The sequence below is a fragment of the Gorilla gorilla genome, chromosome 2 (assembly GCF_029281585.2).
Source record: "Gorilla gorilla gorilla isolate KB3781 chromosome 2, NHGRI_mGorGor1-v2.1_pri, whole genome shotgun sequence".
Taxonomy (NCBI): domain Eukaryota; kingdom Metazoa; phylum Chordata; class Mammalia; order Primates; family Hominidae; genus Gorilla; species Gorilla gorilla.
In genome coordinates, this window is record NC_086017.1 from 126,887,982 (window position 1) to 126,908,687 (window position 20,706).

General features: G+C 36.3%; 1 protein-coding gene across 2 annotated transcripts in view; it reads right to left on the reverse strand.

Annotated features, from left to right (window-relative positions):
• The window catches only part of LSAMP (limbic system associated membrane protein), a 636,464-nt gene that overhangs the window by 206,184 nt on the left and 409,574 nt on the right, over window positions 1-20,706 (reverse strand). For both annotated transcript variants that reach the window (XM_004036098.5, XM_004036099.5), the window contains exon 3: window positions 11,021-11,146. In XM_004036098.5, the coding sequence (XP_004036146.1) occupies window positions 11,021-11,146 (126 nt within the window). The remainder of the gene's footprint in view (window positions 1-11,020; window positions 11,147-20,706) is intronic.

Here is a 20,706-nt window from a genome sequence, read left to right on the forward strand (position 1 = left end):
GACTGCATCTCTTTGTACACTAGGCAACATTTTTCCTCCAACATTTAGTAGCAGCATCTGATGTAGCAGGTACAGCATTAGATGCTGTTCTTTCCAGTGACAAGTATTCAATGACAAAGTATTATAACCCCACCCCCACTCCCCACCAACATTTTTTTTTCTCTTTTCATGGTAGAAATGTATTTGAAGGGAAAGGAGGTGGGGATGAATTTTAGTGTTACCAGATTGGTAGGAATGTGGGGAAAGGTCCCTAACTGCTATACTTCAAATACTAAGGACAGCAGCTTTCTCCACCTGTAGCCCAGGGCTTTTCAAAATTTAATGAGCACCTGGGGATCTTGAGGAAATGCAGATTTTCATCCACTGGGTCAGTGATGGGACCCAATATTCTGCATTTCCTTGTCTCTTCTACTACTTCTTCCAGGAGCAATATTCTATATTTCCACAGTGATGCCAATTCTGATGGTCAGAGTCCAACCTTGTAGCCAAGGAAAAACCTTATTTCTCAAAACTATTATTATTTTCATTCTCTGAACCACCTCTCAATCTCTAGGCTGAAACAGAAAAATTGAAAATATAAAACATTGTAATAATATTCGGTGAGTACTACACACATTGTGGGACTTACCTAGGTGTTTCTCTGTGCTAGACTGCTTATGTATCGCACAATCTTCCAAACTATTTTGTTCTGAAGATCCTGGATGATGCTCAAACTGTGGCCCATAGAGCAGCAGTGCTCACATTACCTGAGTGCTTGTCAGAAAAGCAGAATTTCAGGCCCCACCCAGACCCACTGAATCAAAATCCACATTTTAATAAGATTCTTCAGATCATTTCCTAGCACCGTTGTAACAGAAGTCCTTCCAATCGTCTTGGCAATCCGCCTGTAATTACAGTGTCATCATTCTGTTCACCTGGCTTGTAATCTAACTCCCTGAGAGGCTTTACCTCTACAGAATCCTAAAATTCACAAAAGAGATAATTTAAGTGTGAGATTAGCTAAGGAATCTGTATTGTTCAATACCTGTGCTTCTACTCTGGGTAATTCCGATGATCAGCCAAATTTGTAAATCCAGCGGCCATCTAATATTGGCCACAAAAGTTATGCCACAGGTGGCCACCACCAGAAGGGTTTTATAGTAAATTACAGGAAGTATTATAAAACTTCCAGCTCTTGTAATGGGGGCTCCTTCTTCTGTTTGACTCAACTTATTAACTGTCAGAGTGGGACTGAACCCTTCCCTACCACACCCTCACCCCCACTATAGCACAAGTTCATTGGTGTGATAGTGTTGAGATCCTTGTCACCACACACATAAAGAAAAAAAAAATCCTTTCCCAGATAAGAAATTTGCAATAGACATTTCACAGTGTTTTGTTTTGTTGTTGTTGTTTTGAGATGGAGTCTCACTCTGCCACCCAGGCTGGAGTGCAGTGGTACAATCTTGGCTCACTGGAACCTCCATCTCCCAGGTTTAAGCAATTTTCTTGCCTCAGCCTCCCAAGTAGCTGGGACTATGGGCACATGCCACCACACTGAGCTAATTTTTGTACTTTTAGTAGAGATGGGGTTTCACCATGTTGGCCAGCCTGGTCTCGAACTCCTGACCTCAAGTGATCCACCCACCTTGGCCTCCCAAAGTGCTGGGATTATGGGCATGAGCCACTGTACCCAGCCCAACATTTCACAGTGTTTTCAGGAAAGGAAATGTCCTATATTTTAAAGATGTACATTATATAGTACTGTAAAACTATAGTTTATGAAGACTCTGTTCTTTAAGTGTAAGCTTTAAGCAGGTTGCAACAGAGTCTGACTTTTCCCTGGAATAACTAATTCATTTATTCCTTCAGCAAATATTTATTGAACACTTAGTCTGTGCCAGGCACTACAATGGGAACTAAGGACATGCAGGTGGCTGCTTTCATGAGGAAAATGGACAGTAAAAAAGTAAACAAATGTTTAAAACAATTACTGAGTGTGATAACTGCTGAGAGGAAAAGAACAATTGCTGATAATAAATGGGTGATAAAAGACTATGAAAGGGCCAGCTACAAGAATGTTGAGATTTGGGAGGATTCGCCATAGAACATTGGAAAATGATGCAAGTGGGATGGAAGCAGGTCAGCACATCAGAGTAACTCAAGGCAAGAAGAATCTGAATTGGACCTAGATAGAGAACTTTCCTGAAATGTCTAGAATCTTCTTGGCAATAAATTACTGAAACTATTAGTTGGATAGGCTTAAGTTCTATAATTCTATTGTATCGTTTGTAATTTTCTTTCTATTCACTCATGGTTTATTATCAGTGTGTATTTAGTTTATACTTCATGATATAAGTTAGGTGACTTCCCACTAATATTTCTATTTTTTTAGAATGAAATCCTTAATTCAATAACTTGGTTGATTGATTGAACACCTGTAATATGCCAATTAATATCTTGAAAATATACACATGAATAAGGCATAGCTTATGCTTTTTTTTTTTTTTTTTTTGAGACAGAGTCTCACTCTGTTGCCCAGGCTGGAGTGCAGTGGCATGATCTCGGCTTACCGCAAGCTCTGCCTCCTGGGTTCACGCCATCCTCTTGCCTCAGCCTCCTGAGTAGCTGGGACCACAGGCGCACGCTACCACGCCCAGCTAATTTTTTGATTACAGGTGTGAGCCACTGTACACGGCCAGTTTTTGCATTTTTATAGATCTTATAAACTAGGGGGAGAATGAATGAGCACATAGTTAAAATGCAGTTTTATTAATTTTACGATGTTCCTTCCTGGAGGAAGTGTCATCTTGAAGGTCTTGCAAGCATAAGTTATACTGGTAAAATGATGGTACGAATGGGATAAGCAATCATGTATCAAGTAGAAAGCCAGAATTGTGAAGGCCAAAAAGCAAGTGAATAAAGTACACTCTTGAAATATAAAAGGAGTATAATTTCAAGAGTGTTCCAGGGATAGGATGATCACTTGAATTAGGCATTTAATGTCATGTTAAGTAGTTTGAACTTTATTCCAAAAGTGCTGGGAAATAGGAAAATTAAGCAAAAAAAAATTAACCTGACCATTTCCATACTTAGAAATAGTAGCAAAGGGTCCAATTGGAAAACTGATGAAAGGCAGGTGAGAGGAAATATTGGCTGAACTACATTGTGACAATGAAAATAAGGAAAGTGAATGAATTAGTAGTTACCAAGGAAAATACTCAAGATAATGTGTGAAATTAATCATTGCTGGGACAAAGGAAGAAAAAGAGGCCAGGATCATTCTTACCTTTCTGGCTCAGACAATTTTTATTTCCTTCTCTGAACATCTCTTGGAACTTGTCCTCTGGCCCCTTTGCTTCTGACAACCCTGGGTACATATCTTGATTCATGAGACCTAAGACTGTCCCCCTTGGCAAGGATCTAAATCAGACCTACCCTGTCATCTCATGAGGGATATTGGAATAGATCTTAGCTGACATCCATAGACAACATTGGAAAGTCCATTGTGGACAGTCCACAGGAGCTTTACAACCAAATGAGGCTTTTTCCTGTATAGATAAGCCATTTCAACACAGTGTGAATCCTTTTGCATCCTGTTTCTTAGTGGCTTGGTTAACTCCCAAATAAATCTACCCGCACTCACTGTGATGAATTTTATTGTGCAAACATCTGCTCATTTCAACAACTCCATGGTCACTTTGATTTTTAAATATGCTCCTGAAGAAACTATAATGTAGTACTTGTTTATTTGCTTATTTGTTTGCTTGTTTATTTTTCTGTGTAACTTCTGTCTGTTGCTGTTCAATGTCTCACCCTTGAACATTGCAGGTCATTTTTGTGTGTGTAATAGTATAATCATCTCTTGAAATACCAGTTCTGAAAAAAATAACAAGGGTTGTAATTCACCATTGTGGGTTCTATATAGCTACAGTTAATGAAATATTTACTGTTATATAACCAGACTGTGGGAAAACTATCTTCTCAGGTGAGAATGGATATATGAATAAGCCATGTCAGAACTTCTCCCTCTAACAAATAAGAGACTGTCGTTGTCATGGCCTTTTAAAAAATAGACCTTAAGCGGGTACATTGGGAACATTGGGATGAAATGTAATATAAGATATAAAATATTAAGGCTAACTTGGATGTTAGCTTTTTTAAAATCCCCATGGTTATTGTGCTGGAATGAAGGATATACCGGAATAAAGAAGAGACTGAGGTGGTTTTCAGTCAAATTATTAATCTCACCCAAAATGATCACTATAGGCAGCTAATACATAGTTAACTATAATTACAATAAATAATAATAATGATATCAAGAATTGCTAATACTGCACCAAGAACTTTGCCTACGTATTATTTTAATTTTCAGGATAATATATGATATGTATTCTATTTTTAAATGTATTTTAAACATAGACTACTTGGAATAGTGGCAAAAAGTATTTGAAGGAGTGAGATGTTGACAGACGTGGACTCTGTATTTCTGTTTTACTAGGCCACGTACAAAGTTTCTGATTAAGTTATTGCCTCTCCCCACCCAAGGTTCCACCATGTCTTGGAGCATTGACGTCCAAACTAGTTCCCCAAGAACACATCTAGGCTGATTCACTTCTCTTCAGGCAGAGTGCTCTGGGAATCTGATGGCACATGTGTGTAGGGTAGGAGTGGGGTTGTAGGGTGATGCTAGGCTGCTAGGGCATTTGTCCAACACTTGCAAGAATAGCCAGCACGTTAGGTTATGCAGATCTTCTCAATGACTTAAAGGCTGACCATGTCAGTTACTGTGAGCATCTCCAGGATTTTTAAAGTTTGGGTTGTGGAGGCCAGTAATCATGTGGTTAAATTTTGTAGTCATTTTCTAAATGATCCATTTGTTTCAGTAATAAAGTTACTAAAAAAGAATTTGTATTTACTTGATTAGGCCATTATAGAGCCATCTGTATTGGGAAAATATGTTTCAAATCTAAATTTAAGATATTTTATACACACAAACAGCTGTCTATATACCTGCTACTGATACACTGAGACTATACTGGGAAAGTATATAACTTTCTCTGTGAGTGTATGTGTGTATAATGTAGTAGATACACTGTTATTTACTACAGTATATATAGTAGTTTATACATTGGTATATATAATATCAATATACAAGTAAGGAACTGAAAATAAAATATAGCAAACATTTTAAAATTTATTTTTGTGCTTTTGGAAGAAGGAAATGGATATATTAAAAAGTAAAAGAAAAAGTGTGATTAAAAAAGAGATTTAAACATTCAAAGAAAAGTAGCATAACAAAACCCCTACATCATGATTTCACATACAGACGCTTGCCTGGATTCTTAAATGCATTATCATTCTAGGCCATTATATATGTTGTTTTCTATACCTGGGATACTCTTTCTTCCCCTATTTTCTTGGCTAGGTCCTACTCATCCTTGAGGTTTCAGCATAATACTTCTCAGGTGAGCTTTGCTGGTCTTGCAGATTTTGCTACATGGCCCTGTTTTATGGTCTCATTGAATGCCATAATTTTTCCTCATAATGAATCTAATTATGGGGCTATTCATGCAATTACAGATGTCCTGACTTGTGGTGGTTTGACTTACAATTTTTTGACTTTACGATGGTGTGAAAGTCATATGCATTTAGCATGTGCACCAATTTAGGATGGGGTTATATCTGGATAAGCCCATCCTAAGTCAAGAGGTGTGTGTATTAGTTTAATGCTTTGCTTTCTTATTGAACTATAAGCTTCATTTGTGCAAGGACCATGTCTGTCTTGCTCTTCCTTGTGTGTTTACAGAGTGAACACTGTAAATAATTCTTGCCAAATGAACAAATTGTGAGATGGAGGTCAAGATTAATCTGAGTATAATTCTGTATTGATGGATGACATATTTTAAAACCAATATATAACTAAGACACTGAAAATAAAACATAAGATTGTTCTTTATCTATTTTCTCCTCTTTTAAAAGAAAAAATAAAAATATTTAAAAATAAAAAATGCAAGAGATAAATGAAAGCAACTAATAGAATAAATTGAGTCATTATTCTCTTTTGAATGTTACTGCATGGCCAACAGCCTTTACCTGCAAAATGCATACCTTTGACTAGTACACATGCATATGCTACCAAGTTTGACTCACTGAATCTTCTGGAAGGTCCACACAAGAAAGCCCCAGAGAAATAATTTCCTGAAACTTGAACTGTAGAAAATGTGTTCTTTGTGTTAAATATGAAATCATACTAATTCTAACATGCTAACTTGAAGGACCGGATGTTACTTGCAACAGGTACTTCTATAATGCAACTTAAATAAATGAGTTCAGTTTAACATTATATATTTCTCTCAAACCCATGAGGTCAGAGTCTAGGCTGGTCATATTGGGTGAGTTACAATTAGAAGTAAAACAGATGAGAGTAATAGCATTAATAGAATTAAAAAGTACCATCAGTGAAGGGTTCAGACTTGGAAATGAATTGAAAGGGGAATCTCAGATCAAGTGGTTAAAACCCAATGTCCAATGAGAAAATGGGATTTCACGCTCTTCAGACTCCTCTTAGCTTCTCCAAGCACAGTATTTTCCCATTCACTCCATCAAATTGCAAAATATTTTTAAAGTGAGATCTGGTTTGTGGCTGAAAAAGAAAATTACACAGTATCTCTTGGGTTGTTCTCAGCCTAAAGGGTTAAATCCTCAGTGTGCCTTTTGAGTTTTTCAGTGATAGAAAGCTACGGAGGTTGTGAAAACCTTTGCAGAAATGAAACGCATAGAAACTCTTTCTGTGACCCTGAGCAATCCTGACAACACATGATGCACGTCTGAGAAAGGGACTTCCTCATGAATGTGAGAAGAAAGACTTAGAAACAAAGTTAAATGAAGATGGGAGCAGCATTGCTCACAGAAGGAAGATCAAACACTCCATAGAAAATACACGTTACAGTGCAATTGCCCTCTGGGAGTCACAGGATTATGAAAGTCTAACTTAATAAAGGGAGAAAATAGGTCACATTTAATAACTACATGTGTGACACATCATTTTGAACTATATAACTGAAGAGGGGAGAAAAATTAAGAAATCAGAAATATAAGAAGGCACGCAGAGAATGCATAAATGTCTTCAACTTCATCTAATTCAGGTGTTTTTTATTTTGTATGTATGAAAAATTCACCATTCTTCTAATTTACCTTAAGCACTTGCAGTATACTTGAAAAGGAAATTTCAGATGCAAAAAGAAAGAAACAAAGTGGCCTTACCAAATTTTTTTAAACTAAATTAAGAGGTAATAAATATTGTCTTCCTAAAAATATACCATGCATATTTCTTTCTTTTCTTTCCCTCATATCATCAAATGACAGATAATCAGGTATTGTGAACCCTGCGTAGAATCTTCCCCTATCCAGGGCTCAATATCCCTGTGGGGTCGAGCTAATTACAGGTATATTTCCTTTGCAAGACAGTCACACTCTGTACTGTTGAAGACACAATTAATAATTGAACAAAGCTAACCATTTCTTTTTTCCTTTCACATGGCCACGGGTTGCAGGCAGCTTTGCTGTCACACAGGGAGCACAGTCTCTTCTTTGGGTCTCTTCCACATAGCTTGTTTGTAATCTCCAAGAAAGACTTCACATTACAGGCTGAAAAGAATCATCTATGGTTTCCATATTTTGAAAGAAATTTTTAAAAACCATGAAAACAAACAAACAAAAATCCTAGTTTCCTTTATAAAATAGCAAAGGAAAGTTCTCTCTCCTGTCACCAGGAATATGATTATGATCAGTTGGTTATTTAGGTCAGATGTGAAAGAAATGAAAGAGGAGGCGTGGGAAGGTAAGGGAGAATAGTAGTCTGCCCTCAAGTCTGCAAACGCAATAGAAAGCTAGTTTTGCATGTGCCAGAATAGAATCTGACCTACAAAGTGGGCCTAGATAGAAGACTGTAGAAGAGTAAAGTTGTTTCCTTTGAGATGTCTGAAGGAGCTTGGTGGGGGATATCCCCAAAGTCCTACTTGGCCATGGATGAGTGCAGCAAATCCGTGTCCTATGTCCCAAGCCATGGCCTTGAGCAGGAGTCTATAAACTTCCCTGTAAAGGGCCTAATAGAAAATATTTTACATTTGTGGGCCAAGTGATCTTTATTGCAATTATTCAGTGATGCTGTTTTAGAACAAAAGCAATCATAGAGAATTTGTAAATGAATGAGCATGGCTGGGTTGCAGTAAAACTTTATGTATGTACACTGATATTTGAATTGTATATATATATATACAGATATATTTTTGCGTGTCAAAGAAATAAAATTATTTTGATTTTTTTCCCATTTAACAATTAACAAACTATTCTTCACTTGCAGGCAGTACATAAATGGAGCAGACTAAATTTGATACATAGGCTGTGGTTTGCTGACCTCTGTTATTGACTATTGAGAATCCCTGTGAGTGTATCTATTTTCCTGGTTGATATTGAAGCCTCCGGGGTCCTCTGAGTTTATGTAAATACAGCCTTTACTCTTGAAGACATGGCTTGTCCTCTGGTCTTTTGTTGACTTGAAACATCATAGAAAAACAAGCTATTAAGGGGTCAAGTCACATGTTCATTATCATGGGAAAGTTTATGAGAGTTAGTTATGACTACCCAAACTCCTAGACAAGGTGGGAAAGGCTCTGAAACTCTGGTTCCACATCAGAAGTTTTATAAATTCAAGGGATAAAAAGGAATCTATCTTTAAGTTCAGTTCAGCCATAGCAAATTTTTCTTGAAAAGCCTATTTGCTAGTCAGTATTGTGCCAAAAGAAAGTGTCTTTCTATTAATGCAGTTCATTATTTGATTATAACTTGAATAGAATCTTTCTTCCTAACTCCCATTTCCCTTCTCTTATCTACCACCTTGTTCCACATAAGAGTAAGAAATTATAAATAGTATATTTACATAGACATTTAAGTTAATTAGAAAAGGTGAGACAAAATAAAAATAATGGTAAGAAAACAAGATGATAGCACAAGTGTGATCTGAAATGGACTTGATCCCATAAACTTCTACATAGCTTGTTTATAATCAATTTTTAATGTGTAATTTATGTATAATAATTTATATATTTTTACAGATGGTCCATAAATTTGGCTGTAAGTTTACTAACAGTGAAACAATAAAGGACATACAATCACTTATGAAAATTCACTGGGTCCTTTCTTAAAAAGCGAACAATTGCTTAGGAAAAAAGAAAGTAGAGATATTGAAAAACAAAGCAAATTTCCTCAAATGGTCTTTTCAAAGGAAAACTATGTAAAACAATTAACAATCTCTCAATTATAACATTACAGTAAACACAATGATTTTAGAAGGTGTCTTTTATAACATCCTTAAATATGAGCCAATAGCTTCTATACCAAATTGCTATTCAGTAAAAGCAATGCTACTTGGGACAGGGGTAGGTGGCATGGGATTGGAGCCAACATAATGCCATCCAAGTAGAACGTGCTCTGAAGGTTTAATTCATTCCAAGGGAAAGATATAATATCTACGTTCGTACTCGAGACAATCCTTTATACATATTTTTTTTCCATATGAGGTCTAAAATAAGTATGCGAGTCAATGAGTTTAAGATTGCTCTCCCAAATAGGTGTCTCATGTATATATTATCAATAAATGAGAAATTGCCTGTGTTAATAAGGATGGATTTTGAGTGACACTTTCTCAAGAAAATAGAGGCCTTTAATAAGAATACCCGCCTAAATATAAAACCATTCTATAGGTTGGTCCAAATTTTACTTGATAAATTAATTTAGGATCTAACATCAAACAGAGGACCCATCTTTTCACACCACAAAATACAGATAGTTTTAAAGACATTATAAACAAATACTATCCTGGTCTTTTAGAAATGTCTCAGTTTAGCTCCTGTTGTACATCCAGTCTTGAATAATATTTTTATGGTGTTCATTTTAAAATGAATATGTTGTAACAAATCTCTAGTTACTTATATGAGAAAATTTTAAGTGACTATAAGATATAAATTAGTTAAATTTGTGAGTTCTCTACAAAATCAATAATATTTTATAAGAATAATTCACCTATTGCCTATCTTTCTGGAAGATTTAAATAGAAGGCTACATTCTATAAAGACTGTGTTATTTGACAAGACATGGTTTTGCATACCAGAAAATGTAATTGGTAGAGTAGAGGAGTATGTATGTACCTAATCTTAAATAATTTGCTCAAACATTTAAATAAAGTTCAAAAAGCAGGAGGCCTGGGAACCTTTTTATGGCGATGGTGGTGAGAAGGGGAAAGAAAGGATGTTGAAGACATTCCTGGGAAATGAGTTTCTGATTTTGACTGAATTAGTATCAATAGCTGGGACTCATAATGAGTTCATGCAGCTTAGTCCATGTCTGATGCACAGAACCAGATGCCAAGGGCAGGACAATAAAAGTCAGAAACAATTCTGTATTTTCTTGATAGATTTCTTCACAAGGTGCTACAAGTTAGAAAACTGTAGTTAAAAGCCAAGCAAACAAACATACAAACAACTATGTAAAATTAATTCAGACAAAATATTGCCCCAAGACACTGAATCACCAAACTGGCATGTATTTTACATATAATATCAAGCCATTTAATGCTTCTGTATTTGTTGCATTGTGGGGGGGGGGAGGGGGGGCTGTTCTATTGAAACTGAAATTTTACAGGTAGATAGATCTCTTGATAGATAGATAGATAGATAGATAGATAGATAGACAGACAGATAGATAGATGATAGCCAGATCTACATATATATTCAGTACAATGATTGTAAACTTTATAGAGATTAACACGTTAGCAAAGACCATGAGGACCCTAAATAAATAAAATAAAAAAGTTGCCATTCTGTTAGTATTTTAATAACAAGATAGATGCATGACCTTCTGATTCAACAGAATTTCAATTCTGATTCTGAATTGAATTGAAATTTCTGATTCAGCAGAATTCCAGGAGCATGAGCATATTTTAAACAGCATGTGGCATATTGGAACCTGGAGTATTGCTTACCAGTTGGTGTAAGGTGTCTCCAGGTGATAACAGGTTCAGGACGGCCATTGGCCATGCAGACCAGAGTCACGTTGCTGCCCTCATTCACAGTGACATCCGAGGAGATGTTGGAGATCTTTGGTGGGACTGTGAAAACAAAAGGAAATGGAATATGTAACCATGTCAGTAAGATTAGGCTTGTAGCCATACAACTGGAAGTGGCAAATTCAAGGTTTTATAACTTAATTTGAATTTCTGTGTTAAGAAGTAGGATGCTTTTAAGACCCATGCTTGTCATCTGCTTACCAAATCCATAAGTTGTCCTAAAGCACTACTATAAGGTAAGAACACCCTTCACAATGGCCATCTGAGTGCTGTAGGAAATACACAAAGTAGTATGATGAAAATATCTTAGCTTTTAAAAATACTAGAATGGACCTTATTTAGATATTAGACAGCATGCACATTTATGTAAATTAATATTATCATTGTTATTTAAATTTATTTTCTTATGTATATATAATGTATATGTATATATAATGTATATATAAATAAATATAATCCAATGTCTTCTCCAAGTACCAGCAAAAGAAAAACAATGCTATTTAGCATAAGATTACATTACTGTATTATTAAGATGTGGCAATACCTAGTTACTTATAATCTAGCAACATAATGAACATGGATTAATTACCACAATAGAAAGCATTTAAATATCATCTTTGTGTATAACAGGCTGCATGAAGTATCTTAGAACTTAAAACGTGAATTAATAAGGCCTATCTCACAGACAGGTAGACATTCAAAAATACTATTACTTCTGGTACTTCCAACACCACTACTACTAACAATGTAATTAATAGCTAGCTTTAATTAAACATTTATTATACCTAAAACCCAACATAGAGTATTTAACAAATATTACTTCAGTAACTTCTTATAATAAAGAAATGATATCCTATGAAGTTTTTATTTATGGGTAGGAAACTGAGGCATAGAGGGGGCTAGGTGAGGGGCAGAAAATGAGTTTGAATCCCAGCCAATTCAGGGCCTTTGCTCATAAGCACTACTTGAATGAAACTTCATCTTCACAACCCAGGCTACCAGATGGCTGAAAACAACAGAAATTAGTTTTTGGTGATGTGAGAAATGAGTCCCCAAGGGCTAGCTGTACTGCCGTCTGACTTCCTTCATTAGTGTTCAGGGTGGCAACATTAGATCACACGTCCGTAGGCTTAAGTGGGGAGTGAATTACTCACAAATTTCATCACAGAGGTTATGCACTGATTACAAATAGCAGGGTTTATAGTTTGACTGTGAATTTCTTCTTTTTTACTCACTTGTTTAAGCTGTCCTTGAGAAAGTATGTGTCTGGGGGAAGGAGGAGGACAAAAGAGCATGAAGGAGTTCAATAATGAATTGTATCTTTTCTCATTCTTACTGCCCATTAGAGACTCTGTGTAGTGACGAATAAAACAGGAACATTTTCTGCTTGCAGAAGCAAGCACCTGACAGCCAAACGATCCCTGCAAATCTTCATTAGGAGACACTGATGGTACTTGGGCAACTGACTGGCTCAGAGTGTCACAAGGAGGAGGACTCTCTCCACCTCAGCATTCCACTCTTGTAGGGCCTCTGGGTAGGGGACTGGTCATTACCAGTCAAACCCAATGGCAGCACACTGTAGTTGATTCCAAATATTTAGCAATCTCTATTTACAGAGTTCCTAATCCTCCCTTTAGCTGTTGGGGTTAAGGGTCGTTTTCTCATATTCACACACTGTCTTGCAATATGTTCTCACAGACTTTTGCAGTGAAAACCTGAAAGATCATATACATTTTACAGGGAAGAATATCAGACAGAGAGAAAAATGATGGCTTGTTAAGGATGAGCCCACCAAGAACTATGGCTGGACTTAGAATTCAGAGCTCCTGAATGTCCAGTTATTCCGTTATTTCGAGTTCACAGTTACTAATTCCCAGATGAGTAGGCTAGTGCTCTGAACATCTTCAAAACAACTGCAATGAACTATACATCAATGATAGTGTTTCAGAACATAATGTGGACATACTAGGTGCCATCCTCAACAATCCAAAACCTATCATAGAAAGCTATATAGTAATTCTAAGAGTCCGCATTACTAAAGTTGTAGTTACATGTGAATTGCAACGCAGGACACAGTGTAAGAAGAAATATAGATATGTTCTGATAAAAAAGGCTCTATATCCCTAATATAAAACCATGCAAATTTATAAAACAGAAAAAAAATCCACAACTAAAAAAAATCCCAGAGAATTACTACCTGTGGTGAAATTGACTCACAATCTCTGTGTGTGTGTGTGTGTTTTTTAAAATAAAAGGAGATACAGCGAAGACTTTGCATTTACATGTCACACCAGTTAAGCCACTTGTTCAATTTCACATAGACAGGTACTGATAAAGTTGGGAATAAAATCTAGAATAATTGACTACAGGGCTATGTTCTGGCCACCAAACCACACTGCATCTCCTAATTAAGGACAATCTATTCAAGTACTGAGTCTCAGAGACTGGAGATACAGAAAGTGTTTGTGCTGAATAGTTAGGAATGTAATCACGCTGTATCAGTGTATCCCATGTGCCTCTGGATCTCTTTCAATGGGTCTTACTCCATCATTTGTTTTCTTACTTTATTTTGTACTAGCTTCCTCCCATAAGCATGTACATATGATGCAGTGCTTTTTGCTTTCAAAAGAAATTTCTCCCTAAACTCTTATTAACTTCTTTTTTTTTTCTTTTTTCCTGTGACATAGCTTTCAGGAGATCCTGAGAACATGTGTCCCTTTTTTATTTTTATTTTTTTTCCCCATCTTATTTACTTTCAATCTCTCTTTCCAAATCTCTTGCGGGAATTGTTCTACACCACATCGTCATTTCCCATCCACACCTCAACCTTCAGTGCAATCTGGATTCTCTCCTTAACCTCAAATGAAATTACTGTCAGGAAGCTCACCGATTATCATATTGTTTCTAGGTCTATGGACAATTTCTGTTAGCTTGTTTTTCTCTGAAGTATTTGGCTCTGTTGATGCTCCTTCCAGTTGTTATTTTTTATTTCCCTTGGATTCTAGGACACCAAACTTAACTGTTTTTCCTCTTATCCTTGTAGTCAGCCTTCTCAGATTCACTCTTAAGCTTATCTTGTCCTTTCCTTAACTATCTGTATTTAAGAGTTTGATCACTTACCTCTGTCTTCATCTCAATCTATACATTCATCGAAGGATCTTACCTATTTTCTAGCTTCAGAAGCTAAAGCAATCAACATCTGCAGCCCAGATATTTTTCATGATTGTTATACCTACTTTCCAATGGACTATTCTGTATCCCTATTGTTTGCCTCACAGACACCCAAGTTTCAACAAACTCAGGACTAAAGTCATTACCTTCATTCCCACCAAACACTTGTGTTTTATTATCTTAGTTAACAGTATCATCAGGCAGAATTGTCTAAGCAAAAAAGCAAAGCATCTCCCTTGACTGCTCTCTCCCCTTCACCACACTCATAAAAAATTGATCCTCATGTTCCGTTGTTTATGTCATGTTCTGTGATTTATGTCATGTATGGAGGATCAATTTTATATAAGCGTGATGTATATATACATATATATGTGTATATATACATATGTGTGTGTGTGTGTCTCTCTCTCTCTCTATATATATACACACATATCAGATTCATTCTTTACTCCCAGTCCCTACTCCCACTAACCTTGTTTCAGACATCAACATTTCTTTCTGGGAGGGCCTAAATGACTGAAATGAGAAAATATTAAAAATGGTTTCGGCCAGGTGCGGTGGCTCACGCCTGTAATCCCAGCACTTTGGGAGGCCGAGGCAGGTGGATCACAAGGTCAGGAGATCGAGACCATCCTGGCTAACACGGTGAAACCCCATCTCTACTAAAAATACTAAAAAAAAAAAAAAAAAAAATTAGCTGGGTGTGGTGGTGGGAACCTGTAGTCCCAGCTACTTGTGAGACTGAGGCAGCAGAATGGCTTGAACCCACTAGGCAGAGGTTGCAGTGAGCCCAGATCACACCACTGCACTCCAGCCTGGGTGACAGAGCGAGACTCCGTCTCAAAAAAAAAAAAAAAAAAAAAAAAACGGTTTCTTTTGCCTCTAGCCTTCCTCTCTTCATGCTCACTGCCACACATTCACCACACTACAATCAGATTTTTTTTTCCTAAATTGCAAATGTGAATATAATATCTCTTGATTAATCTCATTGTTCTCAAGATAAAATCCAAACTTCTAAATACGGTTTAATAGGTCATTCATGATTGGCCCTGCTTATCTCTCCAGCCTCATTTCCTACTCCATTTGCATTGCATCATCTGGTGGGATCAGGCAAATTTTGGCTTCTGAAATGTGCTGTCCTCACACTCTGGCATTTGACATTATATTTCTTCCTACATGAAATAGTCTTTCAACTCTTCATGCAATTACCCTCTTTCCCCTTTCAAATTTCAGCTCATCAGCTTGTCTCCTTACTTGTTTACGAAAGACCTTCCTGTCATTCCCCACCCTGCCTCCCACTCTGCTCCTGGATCCACAATGGGTGAAATGCCCTGCTGTGTTCTCACCTCATGCCCCACACTGGAGGCCATATTGGGTGAAATGCCCTGTGTCTCACCCTCACAGCACTGAATCATGACAGCTGGGTTACTTACCTGTGCCTTTCACTAAACTGTAAGACGTACAGTGTTTTCTAAACCACTGAATCTTACAGAGCATGGTGCTTAGAACATAGTAGGTGCTCAAAAAGTGCTTGAAAAAAATTCACTTAGTTTTTCCCAACTCTTTACTTCACTCAAGAAAGGTATCTCACAGAATTTTTGTCAGAAAGGAATAAGTTTTCATTCTGAACCAGTAAAATAGAGCTCTTATCAATATTTATTTAGCTACCCCTTTAGTCATCTATTTCACTATCAACTTATTTGACTCTTAATAAAAAACATTAACCATGAGGCAGAGGAGTGTCTGTATATTTCAGGAACATAGGAACCAAGAAGAACTTGGTGTCTAACTTCTTCAACGACAGGCTTTTCTGAGTTTTAACGTCTTTGTTTCTTTTTCTGTGAGGAGGGAGAAATAGATAGATAGATACAGATATATCTTTCTTAGTGTAATAGTTTAGTATTTCTTTCCTAGTTTCCCATAGCCCTCCATAGAATTAAGTTAAGTTTAGATAATCACCAATAACATCAGGTGGCAATTCAAAAATTTTATTCTATTACCCTATAAAATCTGTATAAAAATCCTGGGAAGTAAAATGTATTATTATTATTATTATCATTATTACTACTACTACTACCATTTCCCACATGCGGGCAAAGGGGACAAAAATGGGTAAATATCACATAGCTAATGAATAATACAGCTAGAACCAAAACCTACAATTTGTATGTTTCACAAACTTTACTCTTCCTCTAGATCATATTCACTTCTGAAAAAGTGGTAGAGATGGTATTTTTTCTTTAGTTTAATTCTCAGTAGGAATGACTGCCTAGAAAGTACTGTTTAACATAATACTCTTATTTGAATCAGCAAACGTAAGTTTTTTATTTTTCAAAATCACTGTAATATTGATTTATGCTGAATTATTGCAACATCGTAGTACTATGTGTAGTGTTTTTTTTCTTTCTAGACAATCCCTTAACGATTCTTATTTACAGAATATTAGTGTGATTTATTATATTTTCCCATATATAATGCCATGAACCATTTATTCAATGTTTTCAATCTATTCAGTTTCAGTGATAACTACATTTGTCTGGATTATTATGTTTTTCTTACTGATTAATGAGAGCTACTTATATTGTAAGGAATTGACCTTTTGTTGTCATGTAGTAATATTTACAATTTATTCTTTGGCTCTTACTTTTGTTTATGATTATTTTTGTTTTGCTGAAGTTTAAAGCTTCCTTGTTGTTGTATCTATTGATCGCTCTTTTGTTATTTCTTCCATTGCTTTTGTGCATAAATAATGCTTTTCCAACATAAGAACAGTTAAATACTTATCTCGATTTCTTCTTTTTATTTTAATTGTTTCTTTTTTCATATTGAATTCTTTGAATCATATGGAATTTATTTCTGGTATGAGAAATAATCAGAGTTTTTTCCTCCCTATAATTTTTTAGCCAATGTCCACAATACCATTTGTTGAATGATGTAAAGTGCATATACTCTTTTGGTTTTCAGAATCACCCTATAAAGTGCTACCAACCTTGCCAGCCCGGTATTTCTGGGAAACATGTAAATATAGACCTTACTTACCATGCTAACTAATTCAACCAAAATATTTTTAAACTACATCATTAATTTTTTGGATACCACACTATTATGTGTTAATTTTAAAATTTGAATTATTAAATGGGTAATATTCTTTATTGAAATGCACATAAATTCTGCATTAAAAAATACACATTTCTTTCTTTTGCTTTTCTGTGTGCATTGGTGTGATCATAGTTCACTGCATCCTCAAACTCCTGGGCTCAAGCGATTCTTCTACTCTGACCTCTCAAAGTGCCGAGATTACAGGCATGAGCCATTGCATTGGGCCTACATATTTTTTTTCTATTTAGTAAAAATTTAATGGTGATTTCTGAAATAATGCCAAAATCTAGGTGCACCTAATAATATAGACTCCCTCAGCTGGGCAATGGGGCAGGCTTAAGTAAGATCATGACACAGTCAGTCTGGCTCTGCCACCTGTTTTTCTGTCCCTCCTTATTGTCTTTGTAGTTCCTTTATCCACCCTCTACCAGATCTCCAGGGTCTGCCCTGACTCTTACGGACCCAGAGTTGACTGTCCAGAGTTGTTTGTACAGTTCTCTAGGTTCACAAATCATCCCTTCTTCTTTTTGTATAAGACTAACGTTTCTTATATATGCCAAAAGGTGGAAATGGAGACAAAGTCAGGGACATAAGTGGAATAGACATATATGATTTACTTGCCCAGAATCCATGGCTCTTTCTTCTGGTAAGACATCCTGGTTTTCCTTTGGAAAAACCACTGCTTACCCACAGCTATTGGTTTGTTGGGACTCTTAATCAAGTGACCAATTCTTGGACAAGGAGTGGGTACAAGACCTAAGCTGGACCATTCAGACATCCCCGCCTTGGAACTTGGTTTCTATGAGGAATGATTCAAAAGAGGATGAAACTGACTTAATCTCTTGTTGGCAGACTGTGTTAATGGCCTCAAATCTGTACTCCTCCCTCTATCCCCATCCTTTGCCACATCCATGCCCTCCTACAGAGGGTGACATACTTTTTCATCCCTGGGTCATGTTACTTGCTTTTGCCAACAGGATGTCAGCATCTGGAACACAAGCATAGTTTTGAAAAGTGCTGGCACCATTGAATTCACTTGTGCTTATGCCTCTGCCATTGCCACGAGAAGAACATACTCAGCTGAGCCTCTTAATCCCAGGAGAAGGATGGGAGATGCCAGACAGAATTGTCAGATAAAATAGTGTACCCAGTTAAATATAAATTTTTGACAAACAACAAATGCTTTTTTAGTATAAATGTGTTCCAAATATTGCATGAGACACATTTATAAGAAAAATTATTTGTTGTTTATCCCAAATCCAAATTTAACTGGGCATCCTTTATTTTTACTTGTCAAATCTGGAAACCCTAGGAGAAGAGTCACCTCAAGAAATTCAGCCTAAATCAGCTGACTTCCCCACTTGTGCAAAATAAAGAATAACTATTATTATTTTATGCTCCTGATTTTGAAGTGATTTGTTCAGCAGCAATGGTTAGTACACGTCATGAAAGAGTAACCACCTAAAAGGACTATTATTCTTCACTAGTTTTTGCCACTAATTATTTGAGGTTATTATTTGGATATCCAGAGATATGGGGCTTGTGTACTTGCTGAAGTAAAGTTTTTCTGTTTTCCTTCAATTCTGTGTTATTTCATATTCTTCCAATGGACCACCTGCTTTATACATCAGACTAGCCAGTCAATTTCTATTGCTTAAATCAAAGAATCCTAATTTTTGCAAAGTAAGGATTAGCCATAATAAGGGGAAAATTTGAAGAGGGGACTTTCCACAGAGGTAAACTGTTGTCATCTCTGCCTAGATACTCCTTTGGCTTCCACATGCTAGCTTTGTTGCACGTTAAGCATTGGTTTTGTATCTGTCAGTTTGGTTGCTTTAAAACAACCTTAGATCTACAAAGCCATTTAATTCCAGCTGTGAATGTTTTAATGCCTTTATACTTGGTTCCTAACTGAACAACCATCAGAAGGAAACTAATCAGTTCCAGAGTAGGAGAGAAAAGTGGTCAGTTGGCTCATTTCCCTAACGTCAAATAATTAGCGGTTATTATTTGTACTCAATTCAAAGTGCCATTTCTAATGGTACAAATTAGCAACAAATTAGTCTCATTAGTTATTGTTCATTCAAAGATGGGGCAAGGTGTATACACTACTGTGTATGTGGTGATGGTGGGGTCTTAAAGAAACACCATCGACTCCCTAATTTTTAACTTTTCTTTGGTACAACAGGAAAAGCTTAAGCCCTGTTTATTTGCATATGTCACAGGCTATGAAAGAATATGGTGTGTCTATGTAAGAACTGGGTTCAAAAATCTACATAATGTTTCTTGAGCAGCACTTGCTGTATTTAATAAGCATACTCCCAGGATTCAACAATGAGAACAAAAATACACAATGCAACACATAAATGCCATCTAGTGAAACATCAAACATCCATCTAACCTGGCATTTTGTTTCTGAAAATGCCACTAAAGCATGTTTTGTTGCATGGTGTGGGAGTTTCCAGGATGGATGACAGGACTGGGAAATGTAGCACAGTGTACTAGATTGAGAGCCAGGGGATTTGTGATCCTGCCCAGCCACTAGCTCAAAATGCAGCAGAATATTCTCTGACATTTGCTTTCGAATCTCCGTCATCAGGCACTTTGTAGGCGCTTAACCAATTTTGAGTGAATAAATGACCAAACTATAACAAATTATTTAAATGCTTTAGTTTCCTCCCCTAGCAATTGGAGGTACAAGGTTGGCATTAGGCGATATTACAGGATTGACATTAGGGTCAAATAAGATAATGCATTTGAACTTGGTCTATCTACAAAGCAATAAGAGGTCTGACAAATGTACCTATTATTTATTACATACTAAAACTAGCTAATAAAGAAGTGTTGGCTTGAGCCCTCCTAGGATAACATGGTAAAATAGCCTATGCATTTCTGTGGCTAATGGCATTCTAGTTATATTTTTGCAGACTCCATGATTGCCAAAAGGTGTAGATAATTACTATAATTTATAATTAATTATTACTTTTGGCATTAACAATAAATTACCCCAAAGATATGTATTGAGCTTTTATCTACTATTATGGAGAGCTATGCCAGTATGTTGAGCCATTTAATAGATGTCTAGACACTTTATATCTCCAATAAAAAGTGACACAAAAATGCAAGAATATATACCATGAGTGAAATAATTTTCACCAAATTTTTTAGAAACTTAGCTGACTCCTTTTTCCAAGAAAAAGCTGCCAAAATAAAATTGTCACAATTTTACATACTTTGTCATGTCTCCATAAAAAATTGGTCTTCTTTAATTTGTTGTCCTTGTAAACAACAGATATTGCCAGGTGATTTGTGGCTGTCATTGGAGTCTCTGA